Source organism: Coccinella septempunctata, chromosome 1 (assembly GCF_907165205.1).
Source record: "Coccinella septempunctata chromosome 1, icCocSept1.1, whole genome shotgun sequence".
In the NCBI taxonomy this organism is placed as follows: Eukaryota; Metazoa; Arthropoda; class Insecta; order Coleoptera; family Coccinellidae; genus Coccinella; species Coccinella septempunctata.
The window spans coordinates 52,065,523-52,089,278 of NC_058189.1; the positions used below are offsets into that span (position 1 = coordinate 52,065,523).

The window sequence follows — 23,756 nt, forward strand, 5'->3', positions numbered from 1 at the left end:
TCAAAAGTTTAATATATGCGTGGTGTTATTTACTTTCATTGCTTTCATTAATATTGTTTTACAAACGATGAACCTTTTTAACAATAGTTGAAAAAGTTTCAAGAAAACATCTGTTGAATAGAATAAAAGAGAGATCGGAAATAGATAAGTCAGAGTGACTCTGAAATAGAAAATATGTATTTCATACGCTGATACATCTGATGATGAAAACCTTGAAATAGACAATCGTTGGTCATTGGAAATTTTTTTCTTTCAATATTTTTCCTGATCAACAAACTTATGGTCAAGTCTCTCTCGCCCCCTGTTCAACTCTTCCATGGGTTAGGGAGACATGAGCCAATTTTTGGGTTCCTAAAAAATAAATTGCTGTACTCAAAATGTTCATCTCACCATCACTCTACTATTATCTATCGGTACGTATTTGGGCATGATATCTTGACTTAAAAAATGAGTTGCTACTGTATACAGATACAACTTGAGTGGTTTCAGAGTGGAAAGGGGTTCAACTCTCCCGGACTCCTCATACTTTTCTTTCATTCAAACACAACAAAAAAGAATTCCTGTACTCAATCTCTTCATCACTCTACCATTATCTATCATTACCTATTACGGCATGATATCTTCAAGCAAAAAAATGAGTTGCTAGCATTAACAGATACAACTTCAGAGTGAAAAGGAGTTCAACTCTCTTGAAGTTTGTAAGAAAACCTTGTAATTTATGTTCAATCAATAATGTTGGTTTCCACCAACATCTCATTGTGATAATATTATTATCTAATCACTGAATGAAAAGGTTGAAAAGTATTTGATAATTGATGAATTATCATTTACGAAAATTAATTGATTTGTAACGTGGTTACCTCGGAGAAAACTTATCTCGAGCGCCAGCTATTCTTTTCACTAGGAAGAATAGCAAACCTAACAGAGTAGCTGCTAGTCGGAGACAGAGTTCGCTGTTATCTAGGGTGGTAGCGATAACGAAGTAGTCAAAATCAAATTGTGTACTAGTTTATTCACGACTTCGGAAACTGATTATATGTACAACGGAGATATGTGTAGGTATGAAATATGAGCGAATCTATCAGCAAACATACATTCGGGAAATTCTATCCGGTCACGAGCACTTTATAAAGTTTATACCGGGTACAGTGAAAAATCAAAGGTTGTTCAATAAAATGCGCCAACCAGAACTGACGAAATGAATACTAAGGATGACCTCGCGAAGTGAAATGACTTGCTATACGGTATCGGGATGTAATTAATTGTATTTCTCCAATGAAAAGAAACACAACCAGGGCGGATCTATTCGAGACTTTTATTCGCTACCCCAAGGGCTAACGCTCCATGACTGATAGCGAAGAAAAGGTCTATTTTTTAGCGCAACTACGGGATTTCACTGACGACGAGCGGTATCTCTTATCCTCTACCCCAAGGGCTTACGCGCCATGACTGATAGAAAAGAAGAGATTTCGGATTCAACACTCGCGAAACAGGGTAAAGTACGATAAAATATAACAGAAAGTGCTACAGTACAGCAGTGTCAAAGAAGTAACCGGTGTAGGTCTAATTAAGAAACTGAACGGTAACCTACGGGGACCTACCTCCTTTATTTCAGGCACTCAAAAAACAAACGAAAACTAAAAATTAATTCTTAAGAGCACTAATACTCGCAACACAAAATTATTTATAAATTTGTTGAACGGCTTGTCGTGCACACAATTAAAGTCGGATCGCAGAAAAGTACGGAGCGTAAACTAACTAAAGAGACTAAAGAGTGAAACAGTCAAAGTCAAAGAGTCGAAAGTAGAAGAGCAGAAATCAAAAAGTGACCGTCGCGGGGGAAAATCTGCTTTTATAGGCAAATCCCCCCACACGTTAAAAATCTGAAAATTCCAGAATGCGACAAGAATGAAAAACGTCGTCAGCTCCGGTTTATCGCATATCAACATAAGAAAAACTTCGAAATCTTCAACGACATGCAAGAAAAACAACGTTAAACACAGATAAACGGTTTTTAACATTTACTCTGCCTATCGGAATGAATGTATTGAATATTTGAGAATTAAATATTTTCCAAGACGGAAATGTAAAATGAAAGGAATGCACTAAAATGAACTCAAATTTCCCTCAGAAAACTGGAGATCATTACAGATTAATTATGAAAACCTCGTAATATATCGAATCAATGATACAAAACATCGCATCCAAATGCCCCGCGACATGCATATAACATGCTGTGATCAAAACAGTTTCATTCGCTTTGTATCTCCTTCCATCTTCTTCCGTTCTCCACCCTCATACCCTTGGGGTTATGTCATTGGGAAACAACTAGAATTTTAGGCGCTCCGGAGCCAGACAAGAATATTTTTGCATGAAGCGAATACTAATTCGACCAGTCGGAAAAGCCAGTTCGTCTGTAGGAAATTACTTAATTCATTTACAGACATTTCCTGACTTTCAGCTCATTTCCTGTCGGAAAGACCAGACTTGACATCAGCTGTGAGGCCTAATGAACCTAATCGTCGTTCGTTATTCCCAACTTGTTCAACCTGAAGTGAATTTGATTCCACCAGTACGGAAGTGGGTATATGCGATTAAAATTTAAGAAGTTGAGTGAGTTAGTGGGGGAGAACGATTGTTTATTTTTCGAATTCGGAAGTGTGCAAGAATTAATTTTGCTCTAAAATTTCTATGAATAATTGTAAAGGGTGCCTTTAGAGGTGCGTCCTTTTTCAGCTGAAAATGGAAAGGCTTTAGGGGTGCTTTCTACACATGTACTGCAAAGCTGCAGAACCAGCAATTTTTTCAGCAAAATGAGTCATTTTTTGGTGGAAATTCGTTCTTTGCTTTCTCAAACTTGAAAAACGAATTTCGATGTACCCTAGGGATTCTTGAACTCTTCACACTCATCATAAACCCAAGTTCAATATTGGATGAAATGCTCCTTTCAACAAATTGAGGAAAGCATTAAAAGGTGTATATAGACTACAAAGGTAAGGAAGGAAAAATCAGACTCGTAGTCAAAATTTCACGGAATTGCATTTGTCGGGAATAAGAACTCTGGCATTTTGAATGTTTTGTATGGGAAATTTTGGTGAAACCCCTTATTACGATCGTCTCTATTTTCACCCAAAAAAATAAGACCTTGAAGAAAACACCCTTGTATTGGGCGAATGAATGTTCCTATAAGAACATTCTGAATACAAACTGAAGAATATATTGAGGAGCATAAGATAGACCAGAGTGATAATTGATGATTATTAAAATTACGAGGATGTATTGATATCTAGTTAGCCTAGACCAGTTCCATGCATAAAAAAAATAGTGCGTTACCAAAGTAACGAACAATAACTCAATAGAAGTGTCAGTGTGAAGTTTGAAGTCGAAACAGTAAACCAGAGTTACGCAATAAATTAAAAGAAAGAAGATGTCCATCGAAAAATTGGAGTATCAAGCCATCTTCAAGTACCTGTATTCAAAAGGGTTAAGAGGTGAGCAGATTTACGAAGATATGCTTATTACTCTTGGTGATCAATGTCCTTCGCATGCGACCGTGAAAAATTGGACTGCTAGCTTTAAAAGAGGTAAATTTTCCATTGAAGATGATGACCGATCAGGAAGACCAGTTTCTGTGTCAGTCCCCGAAAATATCGATGCAGTTCATGACATGATTTTATCAGACCGTCGAGTTGGGCTAAAACGGATATCTGAAGCTTTGAATATTTCCTACGGACGCTTTCATCATATAGTTCACGTCAATTTGAACATGAAAAAATTGCTGCAAAATGGATCCCCAAATGTTTGAATGTTGACCAAAAGCCTGCAAGGGTAGAAGCATCGCGTTAGATCTGTGCTCGATTTGAAAACGATGTAGACTTCTAAAACCGAATTGTTACTATGGATAAGACTTGGGTACATTCCTACGATACAGAAACAAAGCAACAATCGATGGAATGGCGACACTCTGGTTTTCCAAGACCTAAGAAGTTTCATGTCCAAAAATCTGCTGGAAAAGTTCTTGCTTCAGTTTTTTGGGATTGCCATGGAGTAATCATGATTGATTTTTTGGATAAGGGTAGAACAGTAACCGGAAATTACTATTCGACATTATTGAACACTCTACGAGAAAAAATTAAAGAGAAAAGACGCGGAAAGCTATCCAAAAGTGTTTTGTTTTTGCAAGACAACGCCCCTGCACCCAAATCTCATGTTGCCATGCAAAACATTCGTGATTTAGGGTTTGAATTACTAGAACACTCCCCTTATTCAACAGATTTGGCTTCAGCCGACTATCATCTCTTTCCTCAACTGAAAAAAAAAATACAAGGTCGTAAATTTTCTTCCAACGAAGAGGTAATAATATCTGTGGGGGTCTGGTTTGCACAGCAACAAGAAACATTTTTTTTTGAAAGGTCTGGAGAAGTTGCAGGTTCGCTGTAATAAATATATCCGATCAAGAGGAGAATATGTTGAGTAATAAAATATTTTGACATTGAAATTTTGTTTGGTTCTATAGTAGGCTAAGAATTTTTCAATATATCCTCGTGTATGCCCAGATCATGATTTTCATCGCTGAGGTATGTTGGTTCAGATTTGTTATCTCGTGAGTCACTTCATGTCCTCAAGGAGACCAAGTTGTAGAAAATGCCCGGATTCGAGTTGCCCTGAGAATTGCATGCCTAACGGAAAGTTCCATACATTATTATAATCAACATGAATGAATATAATCTCATGAGATCCAAATAAATGGCACAACTCGAAACAACTTAGACTTAAGCTATATGATAAAAAGTTCTCTATTTGGTAACATTTAGGAAATATATTCACGAGGCAAATGGAAACTGTGAAAATGGGGAATCAGATAATCACAGCTGCTCATCTGAGAAAATACTCGAACACTGAAAAAATGCATGGAGACCTATTCGATTCATTGAGTTTTTTTTTTACCTTGTACTTCTGACAACCTCAGTAGCAGCAATTAACGATAACGGAAAGGGCAACCGGAGTTGCTCAGAACGTGAATACTACAAAGCGAGACTAATGAGGACAGTCGCAGTAATTAATATGACAATGCAGCATTCGAGATTTATTTGAAGGTAGGAGAGCATTGTAAATAATGAGCCTAGCATGTAGTATGTAATAGCCTGAACCAACATACCGTTTGAATCAAACTAATGAGCTCCGCACAATACCAACACCCGATGTAGAAGTTTCCTTGTTAGTTGGATTCGAAAAAATTTATCACCTGATAGTGAAGTAGATTCGATTAGGTTGCATTGTAGGGGGCTTTTTTGAAGACTTGAAAGATAACATCACAAAGAGAACCATGATATCTCAATTGATAACGTTCTATTACAAGAACAAAAAACGGTTTTTGTATTTCGACATTATGTAGTTCAATTAGGATAACCCAAATTGGCAGACATTTTGCTGACTGATTTCGAGGTATTTTTATACCAAACTTAATCCAATAAAAGAGTTTTCTGAATCATTCACATGCTCGTCATTTTACGTTAGATGACGGAATTTTGATCAATTACAAGATATGATTATGTTTTATTCGAGTAAAAGACCAGATTGTGCAGTGTCACCATCTGAATTATGATAATAAATTTGATTGTTATCAGTGTTTATTATAATTACATTTTAATTATTCATTATGTTGTTTGACTAAAGTCATGACTGCAGCATTACGGCTAATGGGGAATTCTCTTCAATTTGGGTTATCACTGCATATGCAAGTTTAAACTGAATAATTATGAGTTTTATTCATGATTTGTTCAAATTCACCGCGGAAACTATTCAAAATCATCCTTCAAATATGGGGTTTTAAAATTTAAATCGCTTTGTGCGGAGTTTACGATTTGGTAACAGCGCATACAAGACAATGAAAAGAACAATGTCCGATTAGCTTGTTTATAAAATAACAGCAGTTGATCTGCAGGCGCGTACTTACTGGCGAGCTTCAACTGCAACCGGCCATATAAAACCCATAAAATTTTACGACCTTCCTCGTTCGTTGAAGACTTCATAGACAGCCATCTTTGTCTATCTCATCAAAGATAATGCATTTGTTGTCCTTTATTATCAAGGCATATTTCAGTCGATGTTGCCAGCTTGTGCAATTCTCACAAGACGCTTTAAAATTTAAATACCCATTTTTATTTTTCATTTTTAAGTGCTTAAAATAATTTTTTTGGGAAACGGTTGAAATGGTCATTTCAAAATGTGACGTTTCGAAGATATTTCATAAAAAATTTATCATTTTCGTCAGAAGGAGTATCCCCTATTCTAGATATCGAAAATATTAAGCTCTATTGTGGCTTGTCTTATCTTATCGTTTCAAAGATATCGACATTTTCCTCAGTTGAATATCAAGAGAAATTAGGTAACCCAACACAATATTCCTTTCATAATTCTCGTTTATGGAAATCGTTTCACTTATTCGAAAGTTAGAGCGTTTTTTCTGTCAACAAATATAAGTTATACCATTTATACCCACCAAAGGACTTAGCAATAAGGAAAACACAAAATTATTCGAACAGACTCTTTTCCTAAAGTTGATTATATTCTGCCAACCATAATAAGATCGAATTTTTTGAAAAACGCAATTACCTTTATTCCGAACCAGTGAAGTTTGTGTACATTTCAAAAGTTTTCGAGGTGAATGAGTTAATTTTAGTCGCTACTGGTAGGACTCAAAAAAGACAAAACAGTTTCCCATGGCATAGCATTTTTATTATTCGTTATTTTCATTAGGCCACATATAATAACCGTGGTAACATAGTGACGATATAATAACGACTAAAGTGATGTGAGCGCCATCTGTGCTTCAAATGTCTTTCTAAGACCCTACGACCGGTTAGAATATCAATGCTACGGCCATTCGCAGAAACATATGAAATTTTGTAAGATTTCAGATGGCCATTTTGATCAAAGAAGTTTTGATTCTCGTACCTCTTTTTGTTTATCTAGCTCATTCTAGTTGCTGATTATTGAATTTTTTTGTCTAATTTCTCGGTGAAAGCCTCAAAATATCCTTCCATAATTATTGCGTGGTGAAGAACTGTGGATAAAACTAAATGGATTAAGTTTTATTACTAAGGAAAATGGAAACTTAACATGTGACTCGGTCATTCATTGGCTTTCATTTCCAGTGCTTCGAAGTGGACTAAATTTTCAGGGCGTGAAGACAAGGACTTCAGCGAATACTATACAGATTACAAAGTGCAGTGAACAATTTACTGGAAGTCAATTGAGAACTGTTCATCCACGTGAATTGTTGTATGCAGAAAGCATCCCTTGCATGAAGGGCCAATTTAGGGGAAATTATGACCTTTGTTCGTCCATTCAATGATTCTCAATTGCTACTCCATCAATATATATTCAGAAATGCAAAGGTTTTATTGATTTCTATTGTTATCATCAATTGAACGAATTTGAGTTGAAGAAAATTGATTTCATAAATGAATAATTCAGAATTAATTCATTTTATATTCATTAGAGAAAACAAACAAATATGATACATTTTTATCAATAGTACACAACAAATAGTAACATTTTATATCCTTCGAAATTAAGAGGAATTACCAAATACTTCAACAGATTGTGGCCGTCATCTTGGCTCTTGCAATTTTCGATCCAAAGTTGTTGCGGCAAACAGTTAAAGGCCAGTTTGAGCATGGTCTACAGGAGGCTACTAACCATTCCCAACAGCTTCCTTCACATATGACTCCTTTCACGTCACCATCGGCATCCATACATTCGTAATTGTATTTGGGACAGTCACCCAAATTGGCAGCCACATAACATAAACCCAATAAGAAGATGATCAGGGTAGCTTTCATGTTGCACTCAAAAATTTGGGTATCTCAAGGATCGCGAACGATAGTGAACAGTAATGAATAACGTTTAGCAAGGGTAATTAGATCTTTGAAAATTTCTGATTTTGGATACGAGAATATATAGCTTGATTTGTGTTTTATCGATCCAATATCATCAACTGAGCTTAAAAAATTATCGTAATCATTATGTTCATAATCATTTTACCTACTGATATTTCTTGAATGCTGCTCATTGTTGAGCTTTTTTCAACAATCTTATCAATGTATCGAGAGTGTTTCCAAAATAGAAACTGAAGAGGACTAAAATTTAAATTGAATTTTGTGAGAATACAATGGTATTCTTGAAAAAATGCTAACAATGCTTATAGCATTTCCATTTATATTCTATAAATACATCAATTACAATGGTATTCTTAAAAAAATGCTAACAATGATTAGCATTTCCATTTATATTCTATAAATACATCAATTACCAAGCGAATATTCTACTCAACCTCTGCTTAATCTTGCAATCTAATTGCAAATTTAATTATTACTAATTTAAATTGAAGGTAATGTAACTGAATGTCATAGATTCTACATTCTAGGCCACTTTCCAAACTTACAGATTTGTCCAATCAACAATCGCATTAATATTTCATATAGGTCAACATTTTCATTTTTTGAGAAAACAATTCAGGCACAATTAGGTATTCGTATTTACATCTGTTCAGTATTAATTCTACAGTACGTAAAATTGATATGTAATCTATCCCAATACCTATATAAAGAGTTTGGTGTACCTACCAAGAAAATATTTAAAAAATTCTTACTTTCTCCTTCTCATGAAGAATATGAAATTTGATAACCATACCTAACTTTTTTTTTTTTTTTTCTTTGGTCTGTCAAGACTAATTAAACAATGAACTCAATGTCTTATCATTGACATATTTCATATTATAGATTCAATAGCAATTATGGTAATGTGAAATGATTATGATGATTAATTGGTATTGATCACATCGTTTTGATATGTTATGAAAAAGCAAGAATGTTGTTTGTCTAATTTTTTTATTCACATATGCTCTCGTAATCATAAATAAAATATAAGCTTCACATGTATATTTCATAACTTATTACAAATTCTAAATCCGAGATATAAAAGGGTTTTGACTAGGTCGTAAGATGTTGAATTCCGAACATACAGAGTGACCCAGGGGTTTACTTGGTCCACAACTTGGATCATGGTGCATGACAAGATGTTTGCCCTCATGTTCTTATGGCACAAGAATCGATATAAATAATACTAACTGCCACAGTAATGAATCATTATGAAATTTTGGCAACTAGCTCCATAACTATAAATCATTATGAGAATGAGGTCAACGACTCACTGTGTGTGAGTAAATAAGAAACTTTCCCTTCTTCTTCGTACAAAAAATCACGAAACATTGGATTCGAAGTCTCCCAAGTTTATGGCGACCCTCAATATGAAACGAGCTTTCCATAATTTGCGAAATATTCAAATTGAGTACGTGGTTTGACACTCTCATCGAGGAAAATAAATATTTTCTTACCGTTTCGCCGTGTTTTCACTCGGGTACAAAGTTATACTCAGCTTCCCTTTTTTTGCTCGTAAAAACTACAGTTAAGTTTTTATGGTAGTCTATATCCGCATAACATCGAAATTCATACATGGCTTTCCACAGCATGAAGCCCTCTCAATGGACTATTTTATTTTCATCCAGACATTCGGATATTACGACATTGAATGGTTTAGAGTCGTCCAAATTAAGACGAAGCTTTGGATACTGCAAGAATTGACTGGGACGATGTAAGGAAATGTCTTTTAAGGGATTTGCTTCCGACAAACGAAGAAGAACTACGACTGGAAAAGTCTCAAGTATAAATGCATTCTTCAAATTACTAGAGATTTTAATATTCCATTCTTTGGTTTCAGAAGTTGTCTAGTCAAAGATCTTTCGATCAATCGGAAGTTAAGACATCGAAGGTATAGAATGAAGCAAGCACAGATTTCTGTTCCTCATTTTCAGCTAACCATTATCAGACTGTTGATCGTAGAGATTTCTAATATATTTAATTGATGTGGCCGACAGTTAATGGTTACCTCTTACCTCCACCTGCCTGAAGATGACACTGTGATCGTGGTTTAACATCTTATGTTCGTGGAAATCATATAAAAATTTTGTAGTTAATTTTTTAATGTCTAAGGTTTTCTATAAACGCTTTGAGGTCCCTCAGAGTGTCGTATAATAGACAAGGAGTGCTTCTAAGTACAATATGTCATGTGGGAGTTCAGGCTGCAAAGAAATAACCAATAATCCATAAAGATTTCGTGAGAAGTTATATTTTGATGAGGATAAGGAATTGACTTCTCTCATTAAAATGAATTTTTTTGCTAAGGAGTTTTCAGGGGAAATTTCAACAAAAAATGTATTTCATCAGGGAAATAGGTTGCTGCGAGAGTTCCACAAGTTTTTATCAGCCCATGGGGCAGCAAACAAGCACAAAGTCAGCCAAATTGAATTAGAAGAAATTTTCCTAATTCTAATTTCCTTGCGAATCGATCAAACCATCAAACGATCATTTATAAATGGAGTTCTAGGGACCAATATTTAATCAACCTGAACTTTGTAACTGAAAGGAGAAACGTCGTGAAACAGGGAGTTAATTCACTGTTTACTCAATTTGTTTGACTACACTGCTATTATTTTCTAATAGAGATGGAGTGGAATATTGAGTAATAGAGAGGTTTGGGGGAATATTGATGAATCTGAATTATGTAAAATCGATGAGTAGATATTTTCCAATACCTTGATGAAGCTCAAATCAATGCTTGCTTGTCTGTTTGTTATTACTTACAAAAAAATTATTGCAATCTGCAATAGTTTCATTGAAAAAAATTGTAGGTTCCTATCCTAACACAATTACGAAAATATTCTGTTAGTGATAATCAAAAAAAAGAGATCAAAATATTAACTATCTCGAAACTAATGGAGGTATCTACAACGTCTACTACTTACTGGTCTTTATAAATATTTTTAGCTTGTAACATCGAAGTGGGATTTTGATTTTATTTGTCTAGCCATAATTTTTAAAGACATGAAATTAATAAATGGATAGTTATTCTAATTAATGTATACTAGATTCTTATTGATATTTTGTGAACTTTATGCCTCCAAAACCTTGAAAATGATTCAATGTGTTCAAAATGAAATTTTCATTTGGAGTTATTGTTTGAAGAAATATTAATTTAATTCCATACTTATGCCCAACCTTCTGTAGTATGTAGGGAGGACATGATAAGTGTCAAATCTTTTCAATATAATGATATCCACTGCGAACAGATCTTCGTGCATTGATATGAATCTTGGTGACGTTGCAAATCAGCCAAATTTTCTACAATGCGGTATTTCGTAGGCTGGTTCATAAAACAACAAATCACTAACATCAGTGACATAAATTTTGACATCAATTTCAGGCGGAAATGAGAAACTTCTGAATGAACGAGAACTACTATCGTAGAGCTGTTCTCCGAAAGTTCCTGAAGAGTTTCATAACTATTATCTCAGAATACAGATTGATGAAACCTCGTTTATGTGTTTATTTTACACAACAAAAATGTTCCAAGTTATTCAAGCAATGAAAATAGCACTTTTCGTTTTAGGTTTATAATAAACTTCAGTATCAGGTAAATAATCTAGTGTTGAAAGTTTATGAATGTTTATTTCAACATACGTTTGAAACATGCAATTCAGTCATGCTTTCAAAATACAATAATCTTCTCAAAGTTCACACAAATATAAATAGGGTCAATAAGAACTTGAATTGAATGTGGCTCAAACTTGTTAACGTTATGCCAAAATAATGATATGTAGGGATAGAAACAAAGTTGTGGACCAAGTACACCCTTGGGTATGTTCGGAATTCAACATCTTACGACCTAGTCAAAACCCTTTTATATCTCGGATATAGAATTTGTAATTAGTTATGAAATATACATGTGAAGCTTATATTTTATTTATGATTACGAGAGCATATGTGAATAAAAAAAATTAGACAAACAACATTCTTGCTTGTTCATGACATATCAACACGATGTGATCAATACCAATTAATTATCATAATCATTTCACATTACCATTATTGCTATTGAATCTATAATATAAAATATGTCAATGATGAGACTTTGAGTTCATTGTTTAATTAGTCTTGACACACCAAAGAAAAAATAAAGAAAAAAGCACGTTAGGTATGGTTACCAAATTTCATATTCTTCATAAGAAGAAGAAAGTAAGAATTTTTTAAATATTTTCTTGGAAGGTACACCAAACTACTTATATAGGTATTGGGATAGATTACATATTAATTTTACGTACTGTAGAATTAATACTGAACAGATGTAAATACGAATACCTAATTGTGCCTGATTTGTTTTCTCAAAAAACGAAAATGTTGACCTATATGAAATATTAATGCGATTGTTGATTGGACAAATCTGTAAGTTTGGAAAGTAGCCTAGAATGAAGAAGGTTATTAACTATAACATTCAGTTACATTCCCTTCAATTCGAATTAGTAATAATTAAATTTGCAATTAGATTGCAAGATTAAGCAGTGGTTGAGTAGAATATTCGCTTGGTAATTGATGTATTTATAGAATATAAATGGAAATGCTTTAATCATTGTTAGCATTTTCTTAAGAATACCATTGTAATTGATGTATTTATAGAATATAAATGGAAATGCTAATCATTGTTAGCAGTTTTTTAAGAATACCATTGTATGCTCACAAAATTCAATTGAAATTTTAGTCCTCTTCAGTTTCTATTTTGGAAACACTCTCGATACATTGATAAGATCGTTGAAAAAAGCTTAACAATGAGCAGCATTCAAGAAATATCAGTAGGTAAAATGATTATGAACATAATGATTACGATAATTTTTTAAGCTCAGTTGATTGTATGATATTGGATCGATAAAACACAAATCAAGCTATATATTCTCGTATCCAAAATCAGGAATTTTCAAAGATCTAATTACCCTTGCTAAACGTTATTCATTACTGTTCACTATCGTTCTCGATCCTTGAGATACCCAAATTTTTGAGTGCAACATGAAAGCTACCCTGATCATCTTCTTATTGGGTTTATGTTATGTGGCTGCCAATTTGGGTGACTGTCCCAAATACAATTACGAATGTATGGATGCCGATGGTGACGTGAAAGGAGTCATATGTGAAGGAAGCTGTTGGGAATGGTTAGTTGCCTCCTGTAGACCATGCTCAAACTGGCCTCTAACTGTTTGCCGCAACAACTTTGGATCGAAAATTGCAAGAGCCAAGATGACGGCCACAATCTGTTGAAGTATTTGGTAATTCCTCTTAATTTCGAAGGATATAAAATGTTACTATTTGTTGTGTACTATTGATAAAAATGTATCATATTTGTTTGTTTTCTCTAATGAATATAAAATGAATTAATTCTGAATTATTCATTTATGAAATCAATTTTCTTCAACTCAAATTCGTTCAATTTTACATATCCAAAAATAAAACCTACTAATTTTGTGAAGGAATAATCAAACCTACAGTTTTCAAAAATTCTTTTTTCTACAATCGCGCGTGTGATGCAAAAACCATTGCTATTTCTTCCCCACACGCACTTTCAAAAAATTCCTCATAGTTTCATTGATAACCTCGTTGACAAAATGCTGAATAGAGAAGGGGCACTAGAGAAAGCCCCACCTTGATTTAAGAGTTTTTCTAACAAAAAAATTTTTTTTTGAGCCTACAGACTACACCAGTTCCAGGTAGAATCTTTATTTTGTTATTTTTTCTACTATGTTGTCGCTCTAAAACAATCTTGCTTAGTGTTGCCATTTCAGACAGGACGTACGTGGACGCCTTACTTATACATCTGTTTAAGTTTACGCAAATTATTCACTAAAATTATTGAGCAGTGTATTTTTTTTCATATTTTCAATATCCTTCTGCACACCTCCTGAAATTCAGGAACCTTCCTGGCAATTCCCCCATAATAAAGCTCCTCGGTTAGATGTATTAAAACGATAAACTTGTAAAGAGTTTAAATAACAGCTTGTTATTCTGAAGGGATTTTTATTTTTTCAGGGGTGGCATAGCTCAGAATAAATGGTATAGGAAATTTTTTCCTTTGACCTCAAGAATCTACTGTTTAAATATTTGTACGAGTCAAAGACTCACTCGGTATATTATCGAATATCGATAGTATTCTAGTTGGGAATTCAATGTACAGAAATTTCATTTATCTCGGTGCAACCGTTCGGTCTTGATGAATTTTTAACTGAATCCAGCAGTTTCAGGATTTTTCGAAGGTCAGATTTTGAGTCGTTTATCTCTCAAATAAAGTAACCGTAGATGGAAATGTGATACACATTCTGAAAGAGCAACTTTTTTAGTAATAAATCTGAGAATTTCATCCATCTAGGTGCAACCGTTCGGTCTTGACGAATTTCTGCCCAGAAAATGCACCGGACAAATGAAAATAAAAGGTAGACAAACATAGACCTACGATGGATAAACAATCTTGAAATTTTGGTTCAAAAATTTTCATTTGGGGGTGTCAACTTCACACTTTCCAAAATTTTCAAAGATTGATTTCTATGGTTCTGTGGGTGGACAAATGAGAAAAAAATTGGTGGATAAAAGTGGACTTACGTTGGACAAACGATCTGTACCATCCAAAATATGTTTTTGCGATTTGGGGGTGCTGCTCAGAAAATGAACCGAAATAAGTTCTTTTCCGATAAGGAAACTTAATTTTTGTTTCAAAATTCGCATTTGGGGGTGCCAGCTTCACATTCACATTCACATTCACGACGTATGAATTCAAGAGTAAATTCTCTAGAGAATTCTCGGCTGTTGCAAACAGGCTTGAGAGGATTCTACTCCTCCTTCTTCAATAAATGCGATTGCTTTGAAAAGAAATTTATTATTAGCGAAATAAAAATAAGAAAACCGTTTGAGTAGATTTATTGAACTTCCGAACAAGTGCGGCCTGAATAAATACAGCAGAAATTCATGATTCTCTGAAATATTCTAGTTGAAAGTTTCAGAATCGAACGAAAAGCAAATATTGGAACTATCCAATCTGCCATATTTTCTAGACCCCTTAGCTCGGACATTCTGGTAAAGGCCAGACGTTAACCCACACTATACGGAATACGAAATCCCACATAGCCATATTATTCTCAGAAGGAACAATAACTCTTGCATTTTTATTCCTTTTCCTTCTGCAAAACCGAACCGAACTCGGAATTATGACGTTGGACGGATGTCGAAATATAAATACGTGGACGAATTTATAGCTCCATCTTTCCTGTTTGTTACAGAAACCGTTGAGGGCCAGAAATGGGCATCCCTCTAAGTTGTATTGAGGAGTCGTGTCTCGTTTATTGGTTTTTTCTCTTCATTTTCACCTCAAGGGTATCGTTAAAATGCGAATGCATCGTATTTGGTTTTAAAAATCTGTGGATGAGTGAGTCATAAGAAACAAATATATTTCTTATGGCCATCAGCACACAGGGATCACGTAGAGAAATTAGTACCCGGGGAGGCTCAAAGTTCGAGATTCTGGTTATACAACTAGGATAACACCACAAAAAAATTTCATTTACAACGATAAGCAGAAGAGAACTATGTATTTTACTCTAGAAAGACATCGTACCCATGTGAAGAACAAAAACTGCACAATTAATTACTAAAGCACACAAGGTAAAGCTGTAAATTATTTTTTCTTCTACCTAAACAAAAAATGACATACTAATTTCCGAATGAAAAGTCCACTATTTATGGAGGCAAGTACTTTTCGTCCCCATAAACTTTTCGTCCTTGAACACTTTTCGTCCGCTCTGTTCCTCGCTAAGTTACAGCTGCGAGAGTGGCGATTTAAATGATTTCGAGATCGAGAGCCAAGATTTGATGACAAGATTAGTGCCTGTGACAATAAATGTCATTTGCACTTGTCAAATTTATTCTTTACGATATCTGCACAAAATATTAGTAGTGAATCAGTGATGCCCACGAGACAAGACTTTGGTGAAGTCTCGTCTCGTGCGAGAGTCTAGTAAAAGTCTCGAGGTCACGTGTTCCATAACGTTAAAATCTAATAATTAATATATCGCACAGTCAATCTAGCGGGTAATTTTTTTTCCATTATTTGCCTTTGGAAGTATAAATATAATAGTGATAGATCTTTTAAATTTGTTGAATGTGTTTCCAGACAAAGAATTTTTAAAAGTTTGGTTTCAATGGAATTACATATTCTGAAGTTAATGTTATGATATCACGAAAAATTTTAGAATATGAAAATTGAAATCAGAAGTATCTACACCCACAACTAAATTCTGATAGGTTCAGGTGTATTCGGCTAATTCTAGTTATTCATTCTTTGCTATTCATAAAACGTTTTCACTCATATTATATACCACCACGAGTTAATTCAAAATTCGTACAGGTTATAAACTGTTCTAAAGAATTGGGGAAATTTAAGGAAGCCATTCGAAGAGGACATACATCATATATACACCGTGGGCAAAATTCGTTGTCTACTGAGGGGATCTCGGGGACTATAGCAGCTAGAAGAAAACGGATGACACATTCTCTAGCTCTTTTTTCATGACTAATCCAAATCTGAAAACAGAATCGGCCTTTCATTTTTAGATTTCGAGTAATAAACAAAAATTGAGATTTTGACGAATCCGAAAAGCTCTCATAACTTATTTGTCTTTGAAGTTTCAGATCTTCTTAGGCACTTTCATACATATAGTCTACTGACAGAACATTTTTTTCCAATTCAAAAATAACAAATTCAATAAAAGTTTGCATTTAAAAAAATGAAAGTTCGCCTAATGATTCGAAATGAAAAAAATGAAAAAGTTCCTGTAGAATGTTCAAGTTTCAGATTCGCAACTTCAAAGACAAAAAAGTTATGAGAACTTTACGAAGTTGTCAAACTCAAAAACGAAGTATCGTAGGAGGTTGCGGTTTTCACCATTCTTTGGTTCTCCGAAAAAGAGCTCGGCAATGTGTCATCCGTTTTCTTCTAGCTGCTATAGTTCTTGAGATCCCCTCAGTAGACAACGAATTTTGCCCACCCTGTACATCATGATTCATGAAGGAAACAGATTATTTTAAAATAACGAGTCCAAAAGTTTATGGCAGAGCGAGCAAGGCCAATAACTTGGGCAAGTCCATAAAGCCTAATTATGTACGAGTTGCATACAAAGCAACAAATGTTCGACTGCAATGCAGAAATTTTATTTTCTGAAATGGCTTATTACTGAAAACCATTAAGTGTGCTTTTGATTTTCTTACCTTAAGCCCGTTTGCAACAGCCGAGAATTCTCTAGAAAATTTACTCGAGATTTCATGCGCCGTGAATTATTTACCGTTGCATACGCACTTTCGGTAGAATTATCTGTTCAGTTGCATATAAAATAATCTCTGCCGTTTTCTTGCGAGAATTTTGTAGAGAATTCTCCAGAGAATTCTCGGCTGTTGCAAACGGGCTTTAGTAACTAGCGACCTCAGCAACCTTTGTAAACACAGTTGTTTACTTCCTTAATTTTGTGACAAACGTCATAATAATCCAAAAAATGGATAGTACTGGAGAAGAAAGCGAAGAAAATTTAGCCGTAAGCGCCAAAGAATCTCTCTTACCCACTAAATCTAAAAGTGCTTATGAAAATATATATGCGGCTTATAACAAGTGGTGTAAAACGAAGAAAATTGTAAAATCGACAGAAGACAGTATTTTGGCTTACTTCAATAGTGAATTGAAAGCTCAAAAAAGTTCTTCGCTATGGACTACATAGATGAATCGGAATGTACTAAAATAAGTGTTGCCACCAGAATATTGGTCCAGGAAGTAGTTGATGCTAGCATCAAGAGTATTGCAGATCGAAAACTGTGCTTCCACTTCGAGCTCGACTTCCTCAGGCATGCATTTTTATAATGATAAAGAATGTGTTTTTAATATTCACTACCACACTAATGCTTAGGATAGTAATTCATAATTTGGGTTTTTAAGTCGAAGTTCAATTCTTCTTCCTTGAATAAAGTGTTGTTTGCATCTAGTATATTTACTTGACAGAATGATAGTGACAGTTGAGTCCAATAAAGAGGTGTCCAATAAAGCAATCAATTATGGACACTAAAAGAATTCATAAATAAAGTGTTCATGATGCAGTCGAATATAAATATTCATTATAGTCAAGAATGGATAGTGGAAGTTCATTGCATTCGTGGATTGTTTTCGTGGCATAAGATTAATTTATATCAATTAGTTGATTAAAGTGAATACTGATTTTCACCAGGATCGATTATTTAACCTCTACAAGTGTTTCGCTACAACGATAACATCTTCAGGGTGTTGAAGGTGAACCAGTTCATATAGTTATTAGTCCAATTATAGATTGTCATCAAGTGTCAGCCAAACCAATTCAATAATTTAGTAAATTAACTCACCTCCTCCCAGACCAACTGTTTGCTCACCCCAGGTCTCAGGTTCATTATCTTCAGTTCGGCAGCTTTCAGAACTCCATCTTGCGTGAATTCGAGATTGGGCTTTCCAGCATCAGCTTCGACGCTGACATTTCTCAGGTATCGGAAAAACCTGTCTCCGGTGTCCCACCTGGAGGCGCCAACACCTTCGCAAGATAGTTGTGTGTTGAGCGATCGACCTGAATTTCGATAGTCGTTAGAGTAATCCTCCACCCCGTAGGCGTAAACTTTTATTGCCGTCGTTATCTCATTCACTAAACTGGTACTGGACGTATCGAAATGTACCCCTGCAAAAAAGAAAATATTCAATCATTGGTGGAATAATAACTCATTTCGTATAGGAGTAAAATTCAGAGAATAAAACCCTCTGTTCCTTAAGCGCTATAGCACTAATCCTGCTGGATTTACACTAGATCGTGTAAAATGAAGAATGCAACTATTTGAGTGTATCCGTATAACGAAAATAATGAAAAACACATTACACATTACAGAGAATACAAGTTAGAAGTTACAATTTTTCTTGGACGTTCAATGACCATTGATCCCAAGATTATAAAGTTGAAAGATTGGAAACGAAACGACTAAAGTTATGTTTTCTCTTTATTTTTTTATTTATTTACCAATTTTCCCTATGAGACCCACAACAGTGAGTATAAGGTACAGTCACTAAAGGAAAAATACAAAAATACGTTCACCCCTGAACACCATCCTAAATATATCATCATCATACAACAATCAGAGTACAGACAAACAAAAATCATTATACTCTTTGTACGTATAAAAACGTAAATATAATATCTACGAATCATTCATCAAGAGTAGCTTGATTTATGGAGCAGAGACGTGGAGAATAACACAACACAATCGAAGAAAACTTGAAGCTGCTGAAATGGACGTATTTCGAAGATCACTGGGTATATCTCGTAGAGATAGAGTGAGAAACGACGACGTGAGACAACAGATGGGAATAGATGGCTCGATAATGACCGATATAGAACGAAGACAGCTCATATGGTACGGTCACGTTCAAAGAATGGAAGGAACTAGACTGCCCAAGATTGCAATGATGTGGACACCAACACACCGTAGAAAGCCTGGAAGACCGAAGAAAACTTGGAAGGAAGAAATCGGGAAAGCCATGAGTGCCCGAGATCTGAGAGAAGACCAGTGGAACAACCGTCGAGAATGGAAGTTAGGCATCGGACAACGAAGAAAAACGTTTTAAAACCGATATATATATATATATATATATATATATATATATATATATATATAGGTATAAAAACAATTATTCACTAACATCACTCTGACAGAACTCCTGAACTTCTTTAGATTCACAATATTTTTATATGCTTGGAGCAAGCTATTATAAAGTTTAATGAAATTAATATCCGGTGCATTTTTTGTTTGTGTGAGCCTATTGTTAATAAATAAATAAATAAATAAATAAAAATATGAGAGCACATATAATTTGTTTTTATTTCTAGTTTGATAAGCATTTACATCACCAAATCTTCTCTATTTGGATAAATTTGCATGTACATAAGTCACAGCCTCCAGAATATACATCGAATGAAGTGTTAGTATTCTATGTTGTTTAAAGTATTCTCTACATGATGTACCGTAACGAAGATTGAGCATACTCCTCAAGATTCTCTTTTGCATTATGAACACTCTATTCACCCCTGAACTATTCCCCCAACACAATAACCCATATGCGAACAAAGAATGTATGCAACCGTAATAGAAGGTTTTCAAGACGCTGAAATCCACTGATTGCCTCAACTTCAAGATGCAGTAATTCTGTGATGCCAGTCTCGCTACCAAACCATCGATATGAAGATCCCAAGTCAGAAATGAATCCAATTTCACCCCCAGAAACTTCACACAGCAACTCTGCGCCAACGATCCACCTCGATCACGCACCAACACACTCAAATCCTGTCTATTTCGCAAAGTAGAAAATAAAATTAGTTCGGTCTTCTCTACATTCAAAACAAGACCCTTTTCATCACACCACTCTCTCATTACCCTCACACAGGCGTTCGCCTCCCTACTCATGTTTTCAATATCATGGCTCTGTGTTTACGTCATCTGCGAACATTGTCACGAGTAGATGAATGAATCTTCTCGACAAATTATCAGGTAAGTCGTTTATGAACAAAATAAAAAGGAGGGGGCCCAGAACACTGCCCTGCGGCACTCCAGTCTCAACACCCTCAAATGAAGAAAAAAATTTGGAGCCACCATCTCTTAGTCGCACACGTTGCTTCCTATTTTTCAAGTAGGACTGCAACCAACCCAACGCCCTTCCGCGGATACCAAGAGAATTGAGTCTATCAAATAATTTATTATGATCTATGTGAGCGCCATCTGTGTTTCAAATGTGTCGATAGGTCTCTGATACTGGTTAAAATATTAAGTTGGGGGACATTTGCAAAAGCATATTTAAGATTTAAGATGGCCATTTTGATCAAAAAGGTTTTGAAGTTTTGAATGATTTGATTCTTGTATCGCTTTATATTTATCTAGCTTTTTCTATTTGCTGATTATTAAATTTTTTCGTCTGATTTCTTGGTGAAAACTCCAAATATCGTTCGAAAATTATTGAAAGGATTATTGTGGATCAAATGAAATTGATTTTTTGAAATCAGGTTTTTTACATTACTAGGAAAGGGTAATGTGTGACTCGGTCAATCATTGATTTTTATTTTCAGTGCTCTGAACTGGATGAAATTTTCAGGGCGTAAAGGCCTGCAAACACTACTGACTACACCATGTGCAGTTGAACATTTTACTGAAAGTCAATTGAGAACTGTTCATCCACGTAAATAATTGTTGTATGCAGGAAGCATCCCTTGCATGAAGGGCCCATTTAGGGGAACTTATGACTTTTATACTCGCAATTGCTGCTCCTTCAATATATTCAGAAATGCAAAGGTTTTATTAATTTCCTTGTGAGCATCGAGTGACTGTCAAATTATTGTTTGGAAAGTCAAAATTTTATGGAACCTGCTGTGAGTGTTTTGTTAATTCATTAATCTATTTGTATATTGTGTCATAAAGAGACCAGATCATAGTGGAATCATAAAAAAGCATAACATACTAGTTTTGTATACCTCTGTAAGGTTTTCTTTCAATTGGGGTTCTTAAAATTATGTAAATATTATGTAAGTAACTGAAATGTGTATTTTATGATGGAATATTGAATATTGGTTCATATTAATTTCCGATATGAATTGTACAAATTCAACTAAGTTTATTAATTCAAAACAATGTATTCCACAGAAATAACACCTTTGACATATAGCAGATCACCATATCCTTTTTTGTCCTAGTCAGAGCTTTATTTGTTTTCCATAATTTCGAATCTTTGTAAATTTTTTATAAATTGCAAATAAAAATACAGCACATCGACTGCATATTTCTTTGATATCGATTGAGTGTTCAGATGAAAACTAACATCCTGGTCACAACACAAAATCATACTGTTATTTTGTCGCTCAGGATGTTTATGTTCTGGTCTCAACAAAGTCGGTATTGAAGTTCAATACAAGGAATAGAATTCGAATATCGCGCCTAACACTCAACTGTTGAATAGTTTTTCTGTGTTGATCATACGTTTTCAGCGCCACTTCATTGTCAAAAGTGTTTTCACTGACCAAAATGTAGTCGGTATTTAGTACTAGAGATATGAGGGCGTTTCCTATCTTTCTACTCAATAATCTTCGCTTTGCATTGATGGAAACAATTGAGTATTATGTGACAACTCATCAAGGTTTGAACGTGTCAAGTGTCAAAAATATGGTACTCTGTACATTCATCCAATATCCCGGAGCATAAATAACTGATCCTCAATTTATGTAGCCGCATTTATTAAGGAATTTATAGTAAATCTCTTCTTGGTAAAGCTTCCGCGATTATGCAAATCTGGCCTACGTAACTATAAGCTAATAAAACTCACAACACTGAGAAAATGTTCTAGAAACTCGTAATATGAGACGTGATTAAAATTCCGAAACTGCCTTGGTTCTCAATAAAATTCCAAGCAAGGGGCACATTTATCTAACATCAAAATAACTTGTAACATCAGAGACACTCAATTCAATCATCCAACAAGTACAACAAGAATTAGATTTTCATCGCAAAATGTGAGGAGCTTCGTCGTATTTGGAAATATACGAATTAGGTTGGTAGACTGAAATCATAACATTGAATTTAATACATACAGGGTGTCCAGAAATACGATCGACAAACTAGTACATTTTTGACCAGATTTTAGGTGTAGATATTCAATTTCAGCACAACAAAATTCTGTACGATGTCTGATATAAAAAACTGGAATTCGATCAATTCCAATTTCCCAGATTATTCTGTCAAAAATAGTTTCCATATTTTCTCAAATAGACTAGAAACTACGTGAAATGACTACTTTCACAGCCCCTGTATCTTTAGAACTTTCTACTTCAGAAGGATTATGTATTGGGCTATTTTTATTTGTGATTTGTTGTAGATAATTTTCATATGAAATACTTTTCACGCTAACCGCATAGTTTTTGAGATTTATTCAAAAAAAATTAGGTAGACTGTGTACTAATTTTTTAAATTCCACGCTCAAAATGGTGAGATTTTTATCGAATAATACACAGGGTGAGTCTTTGACTCGCACAAATAGTGCAACAGTAGATTCTTGAGGGCAAAAGAAACACTTTTTTCCTTTACCATTTTTTCCGAATCGGCTGGGTTTAAAAGATACACTCTGTTGAAAAACAATCGGACCTTTACCTACATATACTGAAGATATTAAATTATTCTATAACTACATAAGTGATGTTCCAATGCCACTTATATCAATCCTCACAATATCTGTATTTAATGACATATCCAGTTAGTCTAGACAAATAATATTGTTCACCCTAAGGCTCCTCAGCCCTGTTCGGTGATTAAACAACTTACAAATATGTCCATCCCCCACAGGAATATGCACAAAACACATTCATTCCACCGCGCAAATAATTAAATACGCCCCGAGCGGTGCAAATGGTTTGGTGCTCACTGAAACCCACGCAGTTATTAAGCACATGAAGAATTCAAGGAGCCCGAGTCCCTCAGGTTCGAATAATGGCCTTCTGCTAAAACGGCGTATTTGATATCACTCATACAATCATCCGTTAGGTTGCAGTCGGAGAGATGAAGAGAGAATCCACAGACTGACTGGTGACAAATGAGTATGGATGCTGTTTCTCGCTAGTGTATCATCGGACTTGATGGGGAGAGGAAATTGATTGGAATTCCTTCATCTAGGAATTCGCAAACTTGCTTTTATTGCAGCTTTCGACCAGAAGCGTTAATTAATGGAAATACTGCTCT

At 34.7% G+C, this 23,756-nt stretch overlaps 1 protein-coding gene across 1 annotated transcript in view; it reads right to left on the bottom strand.

Annotated features, from left to right (window-relative positions):
- The window catches only part of LOC123311818 (glutamate receptor ionotropic, NMDA 2B), a 316,415-nt gene that overhangs the window by 111,839 nt on the left and 180,820 nt on the right, over nt 1-23,756 (bottom strand). The window contains exon 4 of the mRNA XM_044895928.1: nt 18,351-18,673. Within this exon, the coding sequence (XP_044751863.1) occupies nt 18,351-18,673 (323 nt within the window). The remainder of the gene's footprint in view (nt 1-18,350; nt 18,674-23,756) is intronic.